At 37.3% G+C, this 22,772-nt stretch overlaps 1 protein-coding gene across 3 annotated transcripts in view; it reads left to right on the top strand.

Annotated features, from left to right (window-relative positions):
• The window catches only part of Ros1 (ROS proto-oncogene 1, receptor tyrosine kinase), a 96,417-nt gene that overhangs the window by 64,025 nt on the left and 9,620 nt on the right, over positions 1–22,772 (top strand). For all 3 annotated transcript variants that reach the window (XM_042686110.1, XM_042686249.1, XM_042686179.1), the window contains 10 exons: positions 174–291; positions 2,692–2,882; positions 4,936–5,019; positions 8,818–8,953; positions 9,880–10,042; positions 10,114–10,178; positions 11,651–11,780; positions 14,635–14,732; positions 15,498–15,701; positions 17,168–17,302. In XM_042686110.1, coding sequence (XP_042542044.1) covers positions 174–291; positions 2,692–2,882; positions 4,936–5,019; positions 8,818–8,953; positions 9,880–10,042; positions 10,114–10,178; positions 11,651–11,780; positions 14,635–14,732; positions 15,498–15,701; positions 17,168–17,302 — 1,324 coding nt within the window. The remainder of the gene's footprint in view (positions 1–173; positions 292–2,691; positions 2,883–4,935; positions 5,020–8,817; positions 8,954–9,879; positions 10,043–10,113; positions 10,179–11,650; positions 11,781–14,634; positions 14,733–15,497; positions 15,702–17,167; positions 17,303–22,772) is intronic.

Below are 22,772 nucleotides of genomic sequence, written 5' to 3'. Positions count from 1 at the left end.
TGCCAATCCCATCAGTAATCAATTGTCTATTACTGATCAAACTTCAGACACTCATTTAAAATATACACGTATCAGAATATTTTATGATTAATTTTAATGTACTTACCTTTCTATAAAAGACATTGCATATTTTTCATTGTATACTCAATCAATATTTTCTCTTTTCCCCAAAGCTGGAGTCCCAAGTAAACCAGGCATTCCCAAACTATTAGAAGGGAGTAAAAATTCAATACAGTGGGAAAAGGCTGAAGACAATGGAAACAGAATTCTTTACTACATTCTTGAGATCAGGTATGTTTGTTTGCAAAACTGCTTTAACATACTATAAAGAGCTAGGCAACAAAGTATAAGACGATTAAAAGTAGTATTTATGCAGGTGCATTTGTATGGAAACACAAAGCATCTTTAGTGCAAGGAAGAATCTTGAAAGCAGCAATATGTTCTTTGCTCAACCCCTAGAGGTCAGCCTTGGTATTCTAATTATAAGACAACTTACAGAGTCTCTAGAAATCTAAAATTGCTTATTAAAACTTTTCAGAGAAATCATTCAATTGAAGGTTCATGCAACCATAATTTGCTTTATATCTGTTCCATTTAAGAAGCTGTGCTGTTGTTTGACATTAGATGATGGCATGCACATACATTTCTGATCATTTGTTTTAGCAAGGTTAAGTACTCTTTAGTGGGAAACAGCAATGAGTTAGATATTTTTCAGAATGTAAACATAGGGGAGGAGCTGAAATGCTCTCGTGTTACAGGTGTGTAACTTCCCTACCTGTTGTGAAGCATACGGTTTGCAGTGGGTTCTCAGGGGTTGCATATGTGCTGTCAATGAAAGCTAGCAGCGGATCAACACATGCAACCTCAAACTTGGCCAGCATGGGGAGCTCAGTGAACTACAACTGGCTCAAAAGGTCTGATTTCAGGCCAACAAGAGGGACAATTTCCAAATTCCAAAAACACTCCCCTCACGGGACTATGAAACCATCTTTTAAGAAGCTCCAAGGACAAAAGTCACTTCTATAATTATAGTCCTGGCAACGTGAGCTTTGGATCTATTTTTGCTTCGTCTTTCTCTGGCATCTCCATAACCTTAAAAATTTGTTCCTGCTCATGCTAGAGAAATCTCTTGGCCATATCTCCAATAGGAACTCTTATGAAATAAATTTTTGTTACTTCTTTTCATGCATAATAAAATATATTCTGACTGGCAGGACTATCTTGGTGGCATGTGATCCTAATTGTATTCAATGGCCATGCCATGCCCTATGTCTTTCTAGGACCCTTTAGTGTCTATGCCTCCCTCTAGGAAGACTTTAATTGCAGGACTCCATCTAAATAGTTTGTTGAAACATGGTTCACAGGAATGACAAAAGGAATTTTATAGCTTCAGTGACTCTGTGTGGCTATGTCAAAATGCTATGCAATTATGAATCACATAAAAGAACAGAAAGCTAAGAAACTTATGGTCAGGTACTGGTTGTTCACACCTATAATCCTAACTATTCAGAAGGTTGAGATCTGAGGATTGCAGTTCAAAGCTAGCCTGGGCAGGAAAGTCTATAAGACTTTTATCTCCAATTAACCCTTAAGAAGCTGGAAATGGCTCAAATGGTAGAGAGTCAGCCTTGAGTAAAAAAAGCTAAGAGACACAGTGCCCAAGCCATGAGTTCAGGATTCAGTACTGACACAAAAGAATTAAAAAAAGAGAAACTTATGAACTTCCCAGCTGAAAATTATCATTCTGCTTACAACAGATGAGGGAAGCCAAGCAACCTATGCTTCTTTGGGTCTGGCTTACTTTGCTTATGTAAATTTTCCAAGTCTTTTTGTTTTCTTATGGATTGTACAATATCATTCTTTCTGATGGAGGCATAGAATTCCAGTGGATGAATATATATACACCATATTTTCTTGATACATTTATAAATTATACAGTACTTTAGATATTCATACAGTAAGACCAAAGTAGGATATCTTTGGAAAAGGATCACAAAGGCTCAATAGCTGTGTGTATATGGTAATCTTTTATTGAAATGAGCTACAAGAAACAAAAAAGAGGTTGTTTGTTTTCTCCTTTGTTATTTTTGATTTCTGTACCTTTTGTCATGTATGTAAGTTTATCTATTTTGGGGAGGGTAAGGGAGCACAGAAATAGTGGGACAAAGGGTGAACAAATGCAGCAGTGATACTCACTAGACACTAGGTTGAAAATGAACTATACAACTTGTGGGGGAGAAGAGGCCTGAAGGGAATAATTGGGAGAAAATGAGGGAAGAGGTGACACTGTTCAAAAAGAAATAAACTCATTATCTGACTTATGTAACTGTAATCCCTCTGTACATCACCTTTATAATAACAACGATAATAGCAATAACAGTAATAATAATAAAATTTATGAAATAGTTGCCTGATGTGTTTGGAATATATTCTAAATAGTAGAAAAGGGATAATCAGCTTTCACTTGGCTATTGATTATTCATAACTTACTTGATGGGCTGAGTTCGATGGCTCATGCATCACTCAGATGGTTTTATAAAACCATGCTTTGGGAGAAATTAGGTCAAGGAAAATGGATGCAACCAGAATCTTTAGAGGTCTCTCATTGAAATGATACAGGAGCAACTAGACATGACATGTATATTGTCACGTTTATCTTCTGTATTTACCATTTTGCTGTTTCCCTTACAGAAAGGGCATTTCAAACGACGCACAGAACCACAACTTAAGGTGGAAGATGGCATTTAATGGGTCCTGCAATAGCATTTGCACATGGAAGTCCAAAAACTTAAAAGGAACATTTCAGTTTAGAGTAGTAGCTGCAAATAATCTTGGGTTTGGTGAACATAGTGAAGTGAGTGAGGATATTATATTAGCTGAAGGTATGTTACCATATCTATCTGCCTACTAGCTTATTGTATGAAGGTTTAGTGATTAAGATAGGTGAATCCTAAATACTAGCAATAGATTCAGGGACTGTATAACTATCATCTGAACTATTGAACAATTCATTTCACATGATCTTCTCTATAACATTATTATCATCATTTTGTTTCTGTTTTCAATAATAAGATACTTATACAATATATCTATCACATAAATTCTACGATCCTAAAAAGGTTCCAGGACTGTCTTTAATCTGGTTTTTATCTGTCTAGCTTTATTATCCTGTGGCCTGGTGCACTAATTTTCTCTCTCTTTCTTTCCATATCCATGTGTTTCTTTCTGCCTGTCTCTCTCTGTTTTTCTCATCTCTCTTCTTTGGTAAATGTTTCATTATGTTGCCTAGACTGACCTAGAATTCATTAGGTAGTACAGTATGACCTTCAACTTACAATCCTCCTGCCTCTGCCCTCCAACTGCTGGTGTTATAAACTATCATACCCACCACGGTACTCGAAATTTCTATGCACAGCATGCTCACGACTGCTCTTTGTCTCTGTCTTAGCATTATGTCTTTTGTTCTATCCTATTTTATGTGATGCCATATCTTTCTAATCACATAGGTGCCATATTTTTCTCTCTACACAGGCGCCAGGTTGTATTGATTTTGCCATCTCTATTTCTCTCTTCTGAGTTCTGATCTTCCTATTTCTACATTGGCCTACCAAATGTAAGGTGTCTTTTCATGTTGGTGCTTCTGCCTTAATCACACTGTTGATATTTCAGTTTGCTGATCTACAAACTGAACCCCTTGACCACTCTTTAAAAACCCCACATGGTTATTTATTCACTATTTTCAGAGTAGTAAACCTCGATATGTCATGTAAGGCTTTCCATGACTTGTCCTCCAGTTGTAGTTTATCTTTACCAATATTTATCCATGTACAGTTACTCCCACTAGTTTGGTAAGAAACTTTATCACTAGGCTTTTCAATTTGCATTTCCTTAAGCCTAACAGGAAGGCCTACACCCAACTACCATGTATTCCCTTTTTCTTTTCTTTCTTTCTTTCTCTTTCTTTCTTTCTTTCTTTCTTTCTTTCTTTCTTTCTTTCTTTCTTTCTTTCTTTCTTTCTTTCTTTCTTTCTTTCTTTCTTTCTTTCTTTCTTTCTTTCTTTCTTTCTTTCTTTCTTTCTTTCTTTCTTTCTTTTTTTTGCCAGTCCTGGGACTTGAACTCAGGTCCTGGGAGGTATCCCTCAGCTCTTCAGCTCAAGGCTAGCATTCTACCACTTGAGCCACAGTGCCACTTCTGGCTTTTTCTGCTTCTGTGGTAGGGAGGAATCGAACCCAGGGCCTCATGCATGCAAGGCAAGCACTCTACCACTGAGCCACCTTCCCAGCCCTGCCCAACCCCCCAGCATATTCTTTATCTTGTTTTTTTAAAGATGCAAAAACAATTCTTAACTCATAGGAAATATATAACCAGGGTGCCCCAGATCTGGCTCATAGTTTGCCAACCTATGTGTCTTTCTTTACCTTAAACTGAAATTAAGAAAATGTTCCCTTTTTTCATATTTATATATTCCTCAGTTTAATATCCATGGAATAAGTGGGAATGAAGCTATTATAGAACAGAATAATCCTAACTATGTTACATGAAGATTCACACTTTTTGGTTTTATTTAAAATATTATGCATGTTTCTCTAGTTACTTTAAAATACAAATTAGCTGAACATATTCCAGTGAGGTGTTGATGGTATCTCTCTAGAAAAAAGGGGGTGGAAGAGAGAGAACTTATATTTTGCTTTCTTGTGGTACATATAGTCTCACTACAAATGCTTTTAAACATTTTAAAAGTGTTTAAAATTTAAAAAAATTTAAATTTAAATTAAAAATTTAAATTTTAAGAATTAATTTTAAATTTTAAATTAAAAAGATTAAAATATTGCAAAAATCCAGGAGAAGCTAGCTCTAGGTAATCACCATATAGGCATATCTAGACAATTCAGTTTTATTTTATGAATTAATTTTCTTTTCCATTTATATGATTAGATGGTTTTTGGACAGCAGAAACAAGTTTCGTACTTTCTATCATACTTGGAATATTTCTGATTGTTACAGTCCCATTAACCTTTGGTAAGTATATAGATTTTTAGAACTAGATGCTAAGATATTCATTTGATCATCCACTTTGACTTATCTTTTAATTTTATCTCATCTCCTACATAAAACTTGAATTACTTAGATAAGATAACAAAATCCACAATGATTATTTTATTGCCATTGGATGTTAAAGCTACTCATTTCTGTGAGGAAATTTATTTATTTATTTATCTATTTATTTAATTTGTATGCTGGTCCTGGGGGTTGAATTCAAGTTTTTATGTTCTTGTTTGGCTTTTTCTCTTGAGAGCTGGTGCTCTACCACTTGAGTCATACCTCTACTTCTAGCCTCTTACTAGTTAATTGGAGATACAAGTATCACGGTCATTTCTGCTTTGGCTGGTTTTGAATTTCAGTCCTCAGTTTTTAGCCTCTGAGCATCTGAATGTTTCTACCACCTCCCAGTTGCTGGGAACCAAGGCTTTAACAAAATGGGAATTGGAGGAATATTCTGGATCTAAACCATGGGGGTTACTACCTTATGAAAAGTATATCTGTATTTGCATCTTACTGTATACTTTAGATAAAGCAATTTACATTGGCACCATCTGAAACAGCTTAACAATAACCCACAGCCTTCGGACCAACTATTGGCACCATCTTTTAGCTTTCTTTAAAATAGTATTTGTTTCTGGTTGGCCATAACAAGTGTTGTGACATACAGATTGAAATACAATAACTCTGGGTACAAAAATAAGAGGATTAATAAGGGGCCAGTGATAACCATTGGTTGGTACTTTTGGTCTCCAGGCAGACAGTCTGGTTTGGAATGAGAAGAGGTTCATTCACAGGAGATCCATTCATAGCATGTAAGATGCATTCTTGCTTTTGATATTTGACTGGCTTATTTTAAATATTTTGTCATTTATAAAAATATATAACAAAAATAAAAAATACAACCAATCAAACCATCCAACAAACAAAAAAAATGCAGAAGAATTAGATTAGATAGACAGACAGCTAGCTATTTCCCATTATTTATTTTACATTACTGCAATAGTCCTAAAAATCTAACCCTTCCCTTCTTGTTTTAAAAATTCAGTTTAAAAATGAGAAAATCATAAATGGAATGATTAGATGTTGGTCCTGTAGGTAATTATAGTGGCACATGGTTTGCTTTATTTCTATTGTTTTGGTATAAATATGAATAGCATTTTCTTTCAATTTCCTGAATGTCTTGATTTGGGTTATAAAATATATGGTCCTGTCTGACATGCTGAAAAATTCTAGGAAGGGAAGACTACCAACAAAGAAACTCAGGCTCATGTTTAAGAAGCCATGACTTACTTTGTAAGTAACAGAAAGTGACAAGGGGAAATTGAAGAAAATATTGCAAATATAAAGTTGAGACTCTCTGGTGGTAAAGAAAACCAATATTCATTAAGTATGTCAAATCTTTATTTTGTCTTCAAATTGTTCAGAGTCATGAAGTGTCCGGGATCGCATAGGACTTGAATTGAGCTTTAATTTCAAAGATCCTATCCAGAGAATATGTGGAACACTCCTTTAATTAATGGAGAAAGCTAAAAATTTCAGCCTACAGTGCTAGGACTTTAACCTGTGGTTCCAGGGAGTCTAAGTCTTGCACAGCTGATGTTTGTGCCACTAAGCCAGTCCCTCCAGAATTACACATGATGCCTGTAGTATATTTGGCAGTTGGCATATGGGCTTGACTGCTTGTCTGCTTTTTTACTGAGAAGGGAAGTTACATGAAGAGTCTGTCAACTGTCTTTTGCTTGCCTACTTGTACATCACCACTGTTCAAACCCATGACTCTAGTGGAGGAAAGTGAGATAATTTCAGACCACCTATTGTGTGTTTTCAAGACATCCTAAGGATATCTGACTTTCTCAAGAGTAAAAGGTTTTTTATTCTGTTTTGAACTCATGGGCTTTTCATTATATCTAAACTAAGTCAGATTTGCTTTTATTAGCATTGCATGTGGTTTTATAAGTAGCAGTATGTATGTGTGTGTGTGTGTATGTGTACATGAGAAAAGATAGAGTTATTAAAATAAAGTAGTAATTGTTCTAAAATTTATATTGTGGTGAAGGCTCTCACCAGCTAAACTTACACATTGAAACAAAGTTTTAAAAATAAGCACAGACAGACTTTGGGTTGGTGACTAGACATATCTAATATTCCATACAATTGCTAATTGAAGGAACTTGCCCTTTAATGAGGGAGTAAGACAAACCAGTGTGAAAAGATAAAACTAGGAATGTATGTTTGAATAATGTGAAATATAGAAGACACTTGCATAGGAGAATCACAGAGCCACATTGGTCTTGAAGCTCATAGATAAGCTGTCAATAGCTCAAAGAGGTATAAGGAGGAATCACCAAGGGAGGAGGAGTAAGGACATTTTAAGGCTGAAAATTTTCCTTGGTACTTGAAACCTTTCCCTATTTGTCATTAACTCTAACTTCTTAAAAAAAAAATCTTAAAACAAAGTTCAATCTTTCTTGTGTTTTTCCTCCACATTTTAATTAGCATCAGTTGTACATGGGAACTTTATTTAGAGGTGTCCTTATATGCATGCAATGGACCTTACTCAGGCAAGCTCTTTTCCTCACTCTAACTCATTTTCCTTTCCCCCATTCCCAGACCAATTTCAACAGTTTTTGTTATTGTTCCATATTAACTTGTGTACATAGAGTGAAGGAGGGTGAATATGGTCAAAAGTATCTATTTATCTGTCTGTCTGTCCATTTACTGACAGAATCTTGCTATGTAGTTCAAGCTGGCCTTTTAATTCACTTTCTTCCAGCCTCAATCTCTCAAATGCTGAGATTTTGAGCAAGTAGCAACTATGGGTGCTAAAGTTTAAAATTTAACAATAATCTCCCCAAACAGATTTTGACCGACAAGCAAATATTTTAGAACACTTAGATATATTTTATTTAAAAATCATTTTTATCTTGATGAAAAAATGATCTGCTTATGATATTAAAAGTACAATACGAATCACTCATGATGAACTAACTACTGCTAAAGTTTGATGAGCTTCATTCTCATAATTTTCTATGTATTTGAGGGAGTATATTGTATAATACATATACAACAGTAGATATATATATATATATATATATACTCATATATTTTAATACACAAGATGTATCATTATATTGAAAGCATTTTCTCAGGTCAACTCAGTATTGGATATATCTGGACTTAAGAGTGAATTTGTTTTATGAATAGCTTATTATATGATTGTTTCCCCTTATTTTAGTTCTTATATGTGAATAATTTTGAGAAATTTATTACAACATTAAAATACACTTATTTATAATAGTATTAAAAATTGAAGACTGTGAACTAAGATGAAAAGTGATATGCAATAAATTGTGTACATTTTTGTCAGGCATGGGGCTTGAATTGAGGGTCTCTGGGTGCTGTCTCTGAGCTTTTTTTTTCTCAAGGCTAGTGCTCTACCACTTTGAACCACAGTGCTCCTTCCAGTTTTCTGATGGTTAATTGGAGATAAGAGTCTCATGGGCTTTCCTGCCTAGGCTGGCTTCCAATCATGATTCTCAGATCTCAGTCTACTGAGTAGCTAAGATTACAGACGTGAGCCATGGTGCCTGGCTAAATTGTATATTTTAAGTAGCATTTTATGTAGATTTAATTACTATTTTCTGTGATGAGTATTTTTTCTATAAAGTTCTATTACGATCTGTGCTTGTATACATAAAAGCTTATAAAATTAATATTTCCTAAAGGAAAACTGAAGAAATATTTTATTTTCTCAATTGCCTCTTTTCTTTCTAGTCTGGCTTAGAAGAGCAAAGAATCAAAAACCTTCCAAGGAAGCGCTGACAGTTCTCATAAACGAAGACAAAGAGCTAAGTGAGCTTCGCGGTGTGGCAGCAGGCGTGGGGCTGGCGAATGCCTGCTATGCAATACAGTACGTAGCCCGGGTCCTCTTCATGGCTCCTGATAGCAGAGAGAGTGTGTGGCAACAGCAAGCCTGCCCTTGCTTCCCACCTTGAAGACAGGAGATGGTAACAGCAGCCTCATCTAGAGATAGTGCTTGGGCAGAACTTCCAAAGGTCTCATGTATGTCCCATGAAGCCAACTCCATTCTATTTTAGAAACTGTACAATGGTTGCCTATAAGATACCTGTAAGGCAGATGAGTTTGAAACATTTGTTGCCATTATAATTAAGGAAAATAAGTACACCATTGCATGAGACTGTTAATTATGCTTCAGTGGAATTATGCTTCTAGAATTATTTATTATTATGCCTGTAGAAATTTGTAATGAAATGAAGGATTTGAGATAGATACCCTCATGTCCTATATCAGCTATTCAGCTATACCAGATTATTTATTATCTGATATTCAAGATTATTTATTAAAAGCTCAAAGCATTTAATCTCCTGGAGGATGCTTTTACTTTCCATGATATTCCAGCTGAGAGGTCTAAAAGTAAATCTGATGGTGATGGAGTTCATTTCTGTGGTCACAGTGAATTCCATTTTATCTGAGGTCAGCTATGTGAGTGAAAACTCATAAACCTAGATGCAATTTTAAGTAGCTTTTTACATACATTTGCAATCTGAAGAAGTACATGACTATTAGTCCAACCGAGCTAGCCATAATAAAAATCTCAGGGCAGCACATACAATTTCATGTTCCTATTGAAATAGGGGTGTGAAATGGCAGGTTCTGTCTGTATAAGCCTGAGGAATAGGGACATATTAGAAACACAAAATTCCATGTCTATCAAGTAGAATGTGCAATGTTTCTAAGTCCTGATACTATTCTTCTTTTTTCAAACACAAACACCAGCAAACTTGTTTGGAAAGAACAAATATGATTGTTTTCCAGTACTCTTCCAACCCAAGAGGAGATTGAAAGACTTCCTACTTTCCCTCGGGAAAAACTGACTCTGCGTGTCTTGTTGGGAAGTGGAGCCTTTGGAGAAGTATATGAAGGAACAGCTGTAGACATCTTAGGAGCCGGAAGTGGAGAAATCAAAGTAGCTGTGAAGGTAACATGAATATCTGAGCGCTTGGCCATGTTCTGCTATGCTGATTTCTGACTTATTTTTATGTCATGCAGACTTTGAAGAAGGCCTCTACAGACCAGGAGAAGATTGAATTCCTGAAGGAAGCACATCTGATGAGGTATCAGGGTAGCATAGAGGCATTTTTCTATTATTGATGTGGGTAGGAAGCTTTAATAATTGTGGATATTTGTGTGTGTGTGTGTGTGTGTGTGTGTGTGTGTGTGTGTGTGTGTGAGCTAATCCTGGGGCTTGAACTCAGGGCCTGAGCACTGTGCTTTAACTTTCTTACTCAAACCTGGCACTCTAACACTTGAGCCACAGCTCTCCTTTCAGCTTTTTGTTGGTAAATCGCAGTCTTACAGACATTCCTATCTGGGATAGCTTTGGACCATGATTCTCATATCTCAGCTTCCTGACTAGCCGCTTGATACATGGCTGGGTATTGGGTTTTTAACATGGTACCTTACCTACCAGATCTTCCTCAAAGCAAATATGGGCTGAAATGTAAAGGGAAATATACCAGGAGTCACAATTTCTATAGAAGTTAATCCTCTGAACCTAAATACAGGCAATCCCAGACAAAAGGCTCCCCCTTTTATTATTACTTAAGAATGTGCTTTGCAAGATAATTCTGAAGGTATTTCGCCTTAGAAATACTGTGTTCTTCTAAATGTGTGATAATGAGTCAAGTAGACCTGGCGATGAAGGGTTATTTTTAAGCATTCTAATGTCAGTGACAGGGATATTGAATGAAAGATACCTTTCCCACAAGGCCAGTCCATTTTAATCATGAAAACTTCTCAAGGATCTCTGAAAGAAAATACCTAAGGCAGAAGATCATGGGATGCCAAGCTGTGGTCCCCAACTACTAAGTTGGGGCTTACGTTGATATTGTAAACCATTGTAGTTCAAATCTGTAGATCTGACTGGGTTTTCTAAAAAGGAAAAGATGTATTTCATACTTGTGATGACTGAAAATATGTCTTCAAATGTGCTTTGAACAAAGACATTAGCCAAAATTGCTTTATTTCCCCAAACATAAAATTCCCATAATAGCCAGACACCAGTGGCTCACATCTGTAATCCTAGCTACGCAGGAGGCTGAGATCTGAGGATTGTTGTTCAAAATGATCTGGGGGACAGAAAGCTCATGAGACTCTTGCCTAATAACTACCAAAAAGCCAGAAGTAGAGCTGTGGCTCAAGTGATATTGTGCTAGCCTTGATAAAAAAAAAAGCTCAGGGACAGTGCTCAGGCCCTGAGTTCAAACCTCAGGACTGGCACACACACACACACACACACACACACACACACACACACACACACACACACACATCCCTTAATAGAAATATTTGTTCTACAACCCAATTCTGTTTGTCCATATACATTAGCCACTAGGGGTTGCCACTGTTACCTACTTAAGTCAAGGCCACAGAGAAAGCTTGGAGAAAGAAGCCTTCACCTGTTAGAGAAAATAGGTCAGGAGTTTTGAAGGAAGGTATGGGTAAAGAATTGTTGTACTCCTCAAAGACTCTCTGCTGGGACTGCTGTCACTGTCATGTCATGCAGCTTTGTCTTTCTGCCTTGTAGCAAGTTTAATCATCCCAACATTTTGAAGCAGCTGGGGGTCTGCCTGTTGAATGAACCCCAGTACATCATCCTGGAACTGATGGAAGGAGGAGACCTTCTAACCTATCTGCGCAAAGCCCGAAAGTCAAAGGTGGGCACCAGCTCCCGTGTGTTGCTTCCTAGTGTGCGTGCCCTGCCATTTCCTATGATGTTTCTTTAAATTTAGGTTTGAGCCTTGACTGGTGAGAGTTTTAGATGGCTTCTGCGGAAAAGTTATATCATATTCCCTTCCTTTAGAATCTTGGGCTAATATTTGAACTTATTTTTACTATTTAACAAAAAAATAGAAATGTTGTAGACATAATCCTGTTTGTTTCTTTGTTTCTGGAGCACAGAGATTGTGTAGAGTTAAAAAGACACATACTTCATATAGATGTTTCTCTGTCCCAAGGTGTTTTCTTTTTTCTTTTCTTTTCCTCTCTCTCTCTCTCTCTCTCTCTCTCTCTCTCTCTCTCTCTCTCTGTGTGCTTGTCCTGGGGCTTGAATTCAGGGCCTGGGCACTGTCTCTGAGCCTCTTTGTGCTCAAGGCTATCACTGTACCACTTGAGCCATAGCACCACTTCTGGCTTTTTATGAGTAGTTTATTGGACATAAGAGTCTCACAGACTTTGCTGCTGGGGCTGGCTTTGAACATCTTCAGATCTCAGCCTCTTGAGTAACTAGGATTACAGGAATGAGCCTCCAGTGCCCGGCTTGTCCCAAGTTTTATTTCTAGTCTTGAAGTCTACTGAATTCTAGACTTGTGAGTTCAATCTGTTGATCTAACTAGTTTTGTCTATTATTCAAGATAACATATTTGGATTATAGTAGGTGTCTAAAAACTTATTTAGGCCAAAACAAAACTATAGATTTTATTTTACACATGCTCTCCCACTTTATCCAGTTGATGCCCTGCTTTATTTCCCATACTCACAAGTCCTGTCAGCTCTGCAGTTTTGCCCTGATAATGCAGCCTCATTCACCTCTCCTTCACACCCAGTGCCCAGGACAGTGTGGACCCTGGTAATACTGTGGAAAACTGAACAAGGCCACCAATGTAAACCAACTTTTTACCTCAGATGAGAAGGCATGAGACAAGTCACTAACGTTTAAATGTATAGATCTGAAACCCTGTGGTTTTCTCCTATCAAGTTAGACACTATAATATTTTTCAATTAAAATATATTACAAGGTGAATATTATAAAAACAGGAGCCTGGGGTTCTATCTTCACTTCCTAGGGTTGCATGTTATCTTTTTGGTGTTTACAGAGGTAAACACTGATTTTTCAATGTGGGGGGTCAGGAGTGGGTGGGGCATCTATTCATTTTCCACTGTGAAAGATGAGACTTTACCTTGGAATTCCTCATTTATCCATCCAACTCTCCTGCCCCAGCATGACACACAGGAAAACTCTGCTTCTCTTCATTCCCGCTGAAGGGTGGCAAGAAACATCAATGATAAGAAATGGTAGCATCTGAAGTCAAGTGGTCCCAAGATGGAGTGGAGTGTTCCAACAAATTGTCACAGGGGTAGAGAGGAAGAGGCAATGCTCAGAGACCCATACAGGAAACTATGGAAACCTTGTCAACAGCAAATAAAATACCAGCCACAAAACTGAAGTTCAGAAGCAGGATTCTACATCAAGAGAAAGTCTTTACAAGTAGAGTAGATTTTATCCAAAGCAAAGCAGCATTCCAGTCAAAAGGAGCCAGTCAAGCAGTCATAGCCGCAGCCATATGCAATGAGCCACATTAGAGGGGAACTAATTCTTGGGTGTAAGGTCAGCGCCTAGTCAATCAGTTCTGGATATAGTTGTATGAGGCCATGGCACTATTCAATAGCTGTCATTTTAAGGCACAGCATGAGCTTGTCATAGAAGGCAGGGGGTACAGCACTTTAAAAGGGGGATCTGCCATGGGGCTGTGCTTAGTAATTTATAAGACTCTACAGGAAGCAGGGCACAAGTGAGCTAATGAAAGAATAGGAGCCTGGAGACAGAGGAAGTTTTTGGATGTCTCAGATTAGAGATGATAAAGGCCTGAACCAGAGTAATTGCAGGGCAATTCAAAGGCCCACACAATGTATGATTCTGGCCTCTAGGAAGGAAGTCAGGATACCCCCCCCCCCCCATATGCTACTAATAAAAATATTGACTGGTGTTTTTCACCTAGAAATAGCAGTCAGTGCAGGCTTAAGTATATATTTGTGCTGACTCGTTTAGATGAGAGTAGTAATCTGTGACTTGAAAACAAAATATTGCTGCCAATGATATGGGATTCATCTGAAGAAGAAGCCCATTGTCCTAACTGACATGATAAAGGGCCAATAATTCAATTATTTCTACTTATAAAATCAGCAACTGTTTATTATGTGCTTGTCATGTAATATAGCATATTAAATATTCTATATATTTTTAAGAGATCTGGCTGTCTCTTTAGTTCTTACCACACTGGGAGGCTCGAGTCAAGAGAGGGCAGTTAATTAGGAAGGTCACTAGATTCCCACCAACCATATCCCTGCCCCGACCAACTCCCTTACATATTTTATTTTGCATCTTGAAAAAGCAGTGTTCCTACATCCATTTTACATATGAGAAAGTTATTTAATTAACCAAACAAATCGAGCAAGTTCACACAACTTGTGAATAGAAACAGGTAAGTTTCAAACCTTGTCTGTTTGACATCACTGAGTGATTTTCCAATAAAAATTCTGTGTCATCTCTGCTTACTATAGATATAGCTTATCATGTATATGTGTGTGTTTTCATATATGTCTGGATAGAAAGCAAATAATTGTTATTTTTTCTTTTCTGAATTCTTGTAATCATAACTAAGATTTCCTTTAGATATTCTATGCAAAGGTGTATATACATATTTAGGTATCTATCTGTATATACTGACATATATAGGTATATATCTGTGCAAGTTGGATACGTGTTTGTAATTCTCCTTTTATTTCTTCTAGTTTCATGGTCCTTTACTCAACTTGGTTGACCTTGTTGACTTGTGTGTAGATATTTCAAAAGGCTGTGTATACTTGGAGCAGTTGCATTTCATTCACAGGTACAATGATAATCTGGTTGCTAGGTTATTATGGTGATTGCTTCAGTATAGTTTGGGTAGATCAGATAAGATACTTAAACATTGTTAAAATAGCAATATTCTCTTTGAGTGTATGTATGTGTGTGAAAGTAAGGTTTGTATTGGGATTTCACAATAGTTAGGCAAGGTACTCTGTACTGAGGTAGGCCTCCAGTCCTAGTTTAGTGCCAGTCGTTTTTTTTTTTTTGTCAGTCATGGGGTTTGAACTCTGGGCCTGGGCACTGTCCCTCAACTCTCCAGCTCAAGGCTAGTGCTCTACCACTTGAACCACAGCACCACTTCCGCCAGTCATTTTTGAAAAAGTCTTGCTTTTGGCTCTGGTGACCATCTGGGCTGTGATACTCCTATTTTTCACCTCTGCCCCTCCCTCCATAGCTGAGCTGACAGATGCACATCATCATGTCCAGCTTGTTCTATAGAGACAGAGTTTCATGGACTTTTCTGCCTGGGCTGGCCTGGAAGTGAAGTCCTCATGATTTTAGCCTTCCATGTGACAAGGATGCTAGGTGTGTGCCACCATGCTCTGCTATTAGTTGAGAAGGAGATCTCCCAAACTTTTCTGTCTAAACTGTTGATTATCCTAGTCTCAACCTTCCAAGTAGCTACGATCATAAGCATGAACCACCTGCATCTGGCTCAAAGTCTAGTGTCTTTACAGGGCCACTAGTGTTATTCACTTAATATCTGGAGCTTTATCATTTTTATTAAATGTAACTTTTTCAATAGGGATCTAGCAGCTCGGAATTGCCTTGTCTCTGTGAAAGATTACACCCGTCCTTCACGGGTAGTGAAAATTGGGGACTTTGGACTTGCGAGGGACATCTATAAAAATGACTATTATAGAAAGAGAGGGGAAGGCCTGCTTCCTGTCCGCTGGATGGCTCCAGAAAGCTTGATGGATGGAATCTTCACGACTCAATCTGATGTATGGTGAGCTGAATGGGACACAAAGACACGAGGTCTGATTGTCACATGTCAGAGACACGCGGACCTTCAAAGGATACCTTGTTTTTCACTTTTGCTCTTAGTATGAGAGAATAGAAGACCAGAGAGCTTAGGTGATTGGTTTCAAGCTGTAGTCAGGGAGGAACTATTCTGAATCTCAGCCATTTGTGCTCCTCCCCCAGGCAGTTTGACCCTTTACTTTACACGTCCATATGAAATAGATACGTTTACATCAAGTATTTTGGCTTATATTCCAGTGATGTGTAAGCTTGTGACTACTAGAAATTGGTTATCTACAGATTAAAGTGGAAGTATGTGCCCAAAATACTTACTATTTTGATATTCCTGGTAATTAATTTTTAAGTCTTGCATAGAGATGAGAATAGAACATTGGGGAAGGTCAGGCATCTTTTTGTTATTTGAATAAGAACCCCCACTTTTTTGCTTGTTAACAACCAAGTTTTGATTGGAGCTGCTTAAAATAGATACAAAGATTTGTTTAGTGACTTTTAAGTGAGCCTGGTCCTAGGCAAAAATATAAAGGAAATAAAAATTGGTCCTTAATACTGCCAGTTTAAAATTATCTTTAAGTAGTTGTACAAAGGAATTGCCATTTATCAAAGCAATATTTATAACCTCCTTCTCTGATTATCATTTTATCCTCCTCAACTTGGAGGGAAATTGTTCATCCCTATCTGTGTCTGCATATCAATGCTGTGAAATTCCTAGGCACTGGAGCACTGTGGGGGAAGGGTATGTTTCACCACAGGCAGGAACTCATGTGCATAGGTGTGCACATGTATGCACTCTAAATGCCTGTGTAAGCATGCAAGAGTGTGCACATATATACACATGCCAGTCAGTGTGTGTGCTTATGTCTTTGTATGTGCATCTATATATTTGTTTGCATGTGTGTTTGTGCATTTGTTTGCCTGTGTGTCTCTGCATTTGTTTGTATGTGTGTCTGGGTCTTATGTATTTGTATCTTCCCCTCACCCTCCAAACCTTCCTATCACCTTTGAAATATGGCTCATTCTCAATGTCTTGTTCTTTTTATTCATTTATGTGTTTAATTTTTTGGTAGTTCCCGAGTTTGAACACAAGGCTAGAAAGCATTCTAGAACACTTGAGTTATGCCTCCATCTCCCTTTTTGCATGAATTATTTTTTAGATAGGATCTCACGCTTTGTTGATCCTTCTAGTCACACTTCTCACATGGTTTGGAATGGCAGTATGTATCACCATGCCCAGCTTGTTGGTTGAGATGGGGCTCAGACTGGCCTCATGGTTCTTCTTTTTTCCTTCATGTTATTCTGCTTCTAAATTACCCATACCTTTTATAAAACCAGTGATGTCAGTCTCAAAATAGACCACATATTCCCGACAGAGAAGCTGTTGTGAACCTGATCTTTGTAATAAGTACAATTAAAGAATACCCTTTAATATCCTAGGTCTTTTGGAATTCTGATTTGGGAGATTTTAACTCTTGGTCATCAACCTTATCCAGCACATTCCAACCTTGATGTTTTAAACTATGTACAAACAGGCGGAAGATTGGAGCCACCAAGAAATTGTCCTGATGATCTGTAAGTTAATTATGCTCACATAACCACCCCAGAACAAAAACACATTCACTTGCAATTATAGTCTCAGTGGTGTGACCTTTTTACAAAAATAGAATTTACATGTTTGTACATCTCACATAAAAAGTAAATTAATTGTGGAACTTAATTTACTAATTATATTAGGGTTTCTTCTTACTTAGGTACACACATGTTATTTCATTCAGAAATAAAAATTTTTAGGAGTACAACATATTTATACTCTTTATAAGTTCTTGTAAGTAAATGCAAGCTTTATATGTGTGTGATCACAGTAATTTTATTTGAGAGATTTTATTTGAATGCTACCTTGATCACAATATTTTACTTTATTTTATGTGGTACTGAGGAATTGAACCCAGGGCCTTATGCATGCTAGGCAAGCACTCCACACTAAGTCACATTCCCAGCCAATCACAATATTTTAATATTCTGTTTTACTGTGTGTATGTGTGTCATCCTGGGGCTTGAATTTCGAGTCAGGTTTGGGTGCTGTCCCTGAGTTATTTTGCTCAAGGCCAGTGCTCTGCCACTTGAGCCACAGCTACACTTCTGTGGTTAATTTGGAGACAAGAGTCTTACAGATTTTCTTGCCTCTGCTGACTTCAAACTACAATCTCCAGATTTCAGCTTCCTGAGTAGCTAGGAAACAGGTGTAAACTACCAGTTCCCAGCTATTCTGCATATTTTTAAGACTCTGCCCAAAAGGAACATACAGTTTAAAAATTTGGTTGCTGGGCTGGGAAGGTGGCTCAATGGTAGAGTGTTTGCCTAGCATGCATGAGGCCTTCTATTTTTCAGCACCACATAAGCAGAAAAAGATGGATGTGGCACTGTGGTAGAGCACTAGGCTTGAGCTGAACAGCTGAGGGACAGTGCCCAGGCCAGAGTTCAGGCCCCACGACCAACACCCCCACCCCCGAAAAAAAAATTAGGTTGCTTTTGCTGATATAGTTGACATTGATTGATAGGGTATAGAATTAAACATGTACATATTTGATCAAGTTATGATCTTAGCACAAAATAAGTGTATGTGATTCTATCAAATGATGACTAGCCTTTGTTATTTTCAGAAAAGTGAGTGACTTCAGTCTAGTTGTAAAAGAAAAAATTATTGCCGGGCGCTGGTGGCTCACGCCTGTAATCCTAGTTACTCAGGAGGCTGAGATCTGAGGATCACGGTTCAAAGCCAGCCCGGGCAGGAGAGACCGTGAGACTCCTATCTCCAGTAAACCACCAGAAAACCGGAAGTGGTGCTGTAGCTCAAGTGGTAGAGCGCTCGCTTTGAGCTGAAGAGCTGAGGGACAGCGCCCAGGCCCAGAGTTCAAGCCCCACGACCGACAAAAGAAAAAAAAAAAAAAGAAAAAATTATTTACAGAGTCTTATGCTAGATACTAATTCACCTCCAATGGACAACTTCAGCAGAAATATAAACATTTTAAACATTTTCAACAGGTGTTTTAACCAAGAGGTTTCTAAAAGAATAACCAGAAAGTATACACACCAGGACACACACATGTCATGCCGAGGGTTGTATGAATTACAGAAATCTTCATATCAGAAGCACAGCTCTTCAGCATCTCGGAATATATTTTGAATGAAACGATACACACAAAGCAGTTGGATGGACAGCCAAAATGTAATAAAGTGCTAAACTGTGTGGTACAGGCAAATGCAAAAGGAATTAGCAGTATGCGAATGCACACCACAGTTGTACTGCCTTGATGATGCTGTGTTATTTACAGGAATAGTTAGACTTGAGCCAAAAGATGATTAAGAGCTGGGCACCTTGGTTGGGTGTTCTCCTGGTGAATCTTCTGCATTATTTAAATCTTCCATCTAGAAGAGGATAGGAATTGTTAGGAGCTTCTTATTTCTCTTTTATAGCCTCTGGCATATTTGCAGGGAGATCATCAAATACATGCACACAAGTAAGTTCAGTAGAAGTGAATAAAAAAAATTAATGAGTCTTTTGTGAGCGAGGGGAAAATCTGTAATTTAGAATTGAGAAATTAAACAAAATTTGAAAACCTTTGACATAAGCTATGAGAAAGAAATCCTAGTAACTATTTTGCATCTTTTACCCATCTCCCAAACACTCAGACATTTCCCCTAGAATTTCAATAGCACACAATTTTCTTTATGCTCTTGGATTTTAGCTGGCCTTTTGGATCCCTTTGGGGTGAATAATGTACCTCATCATAATTATACAATATTTTCTGCATAGCCTCCTTAAGCATAGATTACTGAATTACATGTTTTGTATGATGTATGTAATTATTTTGTGTTTTGGGAAGATGGAAATTAATAAGAAATTGCTCTGTTGTAAAGCAAAAAATGTAGCTATGTTTAATGCAGCTAGAGGAAGGAAGGAGGGCTGGAAAAGAGCTAGAAAAGTATTCCTGGTGATGAGTGGGGAAAGATAATACTCTGTCTAGTTTTGTCGAGTAATCCACTAGGTTGAATAACTTAACCTAGTGTTTATAACATATGCAGTTTCCTTGTAATTAAGATTCGTGCTTCAAAGTTAATGTAAATATCATTAATAAAAAGTGAGCAATGCTCCAGTCCTCTACATGGGCTGCAGGACTCTATGGAGCCCTGGGAAGGGTTAACATTCACTGCCAACAGGAAAACAAGCTCTGTGCGGAAGTAGGGCTCTCACAGATGCCATTCAATCTGACCTAGGCCTTAAGTTGTCATGATAAAGATTAACTACTCCCCTTAGAGTACAGAGGGAACTGATTTTTATTTGAAGCAGTTCTCTAAGATCACAGGCCCAGCTTAGAGGGTTGAAAGTCTACCCTGAGCCATGGTACACCTTCTATTCACTGATTAAATACTCAGCACCTGGATGCACTTTGGGTTAGATGAGCTTCTGGATGGCTCTGCTATTCACAGCTATTATTGGAATGTAGGGTTCAGAGCATTCCTGCCCTTCCCTCCTTAGGTTCACACCTGTACAAGGGACAGCCCAGCCATCAATATTCTCTTCAGGTTTTAGTTTGCATGCCGGCCACACCACTCATGAGAAGAAACAGGATCAAAGGGCAAGCTACATCAAGAGGGAGCTCTTTGGGTCCTATGCTAGCCAGATCACATTGGCAACTGGAATTCCAGAGGGTCTCTCAGATGTAGGAGGCAACACTGCCTGATTATGGAGGCTTGACAGTATATTTATACTCTTCAAAATATGCATGTCCAGATGCTAAGAGGTCTCTGAGATTGATAGCAAGTAAGGGGAACTCTTGAAATCTGCATTTTATATGCTTTGTCTATAAAGAGTCTATAAAGACTCAATAATAAAAGATGCTGTGATGTTTTCATGAGTTGAACTTTAATAGCTTCATGAATCCAAGGACTTGGAGACTAATGTTAAATGCAGCTAATGAGTTTTATGCTATTTTGAAGAATAATTGAGGTAAAAGAGGACTAAAGTGTTTTCGTAGTAAGTGGAGGTATTTTCAAGCTGAATACTTGGCCAAATGAGATACTTAAGTATAATGAGTGTTTTTCTAGAACAGCCAAGGCCAGATAAAGTTTAACAAACTGGAGGACCAGCCAATTTATTTCAAGCAATATACTTGATTATTTATAGCTATAATTTTGTACAAGTATATCATTTATGATATTGAATAATGAACAGTGAATACTGTAAGGAAAGATGCCCCTGATATGCCACTGGTCACGGAGGTTGTTAATTAATTTGAAAGACAAAAGTAATACTTTTTAAAGGACCATTGAGTCCTAAAAAGTTTCTCCATTTTATTCCATTGCCAGTTTATTTGAGACCACAAGTTGCATTCTCTATTTTTAGATGAAGTAGCTTTATATAGCTCTTGTTTGTTTGTCTTTATTTTCTCTGCATGCTGATATAAAATGGACTTGCTTGCATACTAACAGGTCATATTTTTGCCATCTAGAAAATTAAATGAAATTGCAATTAGATTCAATAGAAATTAAAACCTCCATAGATGAAAATTTCAAGACTAACTGCTTACATAAATTAAACAGGAGGCTGAATTTTAGAGGCTGAGTAAGTAGACAGATGAGGGGCAGGTGGCTGTCAGCCTGTTTCTCAACTTCCTCTCTTTTTCCTTATTTCCCTCATCTTAAGTAATCTCTGTTAATTATGTTGAATCCTTTGTAGAATTATCTATATTATTAACAAATAAGTTATACTTTCTGGTCAAAATGACTGTCTTGCCAGAGTTTATTAATACCTTAACATTATATTTGATTTATGACATTATTTTCAGAAATGCTTCCTGTGATGAATTATGTAGTACTTCACTTTCTGCATGTAACTCTTAGGACAACTCCCATCTTAGTCATCAAGATCATATTTGAACTGTTAGTTTAAACTTACGATCTTATATCGGTTATAATTGTATCCCCAAATCTAATGATCCCACATAGAGATCTGTGTATTGTCCTTGTTTCTTGTTGGCACAAGTTCTAAAGACATACATAATAGATTGTCTTTCAGTTCTTTCCCAAATGTGATTCCTATTAAAAAAACAAACAAACCAAGTTTGACATTGTGTAATGGGATGGAGTTTCCTTATACTACATATAAAAAGGAATCAGATCAATACACAGGGCAGATTCCAATTGTTAAATTTCTCCATAATACCTGTTATGTAGTAATAACTCTGACTTGAGGTGCTTGTCAAAAATGAAGTAAATGGAAGTTTGTGTGCTATTCTGTAATGTATTAGAAATGGCATTATAGTTTCTAAAATAGATGCTAGCTTTTAAAAAAAAGTTTGTGTAATAATTCCTGCATCAATGTTACCTAGTGATTGATATAATCTTGTTCTAGCTCCCTTACCATTACCTTAATCCAAAGCACCACTAGCACTCACTCTAGTTTTCTTTAACACCTTCCACTTGGCTTTTATATAATCCATTATCCATCTATTAGCTAGAATAGGCCTTTAAAATGCAAATATTACATCTGCTCTAAGACTTTCATAAATTTCCAATTCCTTGCCTGGTCTATGAGACCTGCAGTATCTTACCTTCCTCTTCTGGTTTTTTTTTTTTTTTTTATCTCATTCTCTCCCCTTACTGACTGTACTTAAGCCACACTGGCTTTCTTCCAGATACTAAAATGTGCCCAGCTTTTCCAAATTTAGGACTTTACACATGCTTTTCCCACCCCTAACATGCTCTCTGACTTCTATCCACACCCTATTCCCATGACTAGCGTTTTATTTCCCTACAAAGTTCGTGGGCTTAAATGTCATCTATGGTAGAAGGGCCTGCTGTGAATTACTTACCAAAAATGTGCCATGTCCATTAGAATGAATGTTTTCTCTTCTACTTGTAAAAGAATTTAACACAATTTAAATTTTTTTCCCTGTTGATATGGTGGTATTAATACTCTGAAACACTTTCTCAGTTTGTTTTTACATATCTGTTTTTCTTTTTGCCCCCAATTTTCTTCCTA

Source organism: Dipodomys spectabilis, unplaced genomic scaffold (assembly GCF_019054845.1).
Source record: "Dipodomys spectabilis isolate Male_0828 unplaced genomic scaffold, ASM1905484v1 ptg000001l, whole genome shotgun sequence".
Lineage (NCBI taxonomy): Eukaryota > Metazoa > Chordata > Mammalia > Rodentia > Heteromyidae > Dipodomys > Dipodomys spectabilis.
This window is presented reverse-complemented; position numbering and strand designations above follow the sequence as displayed.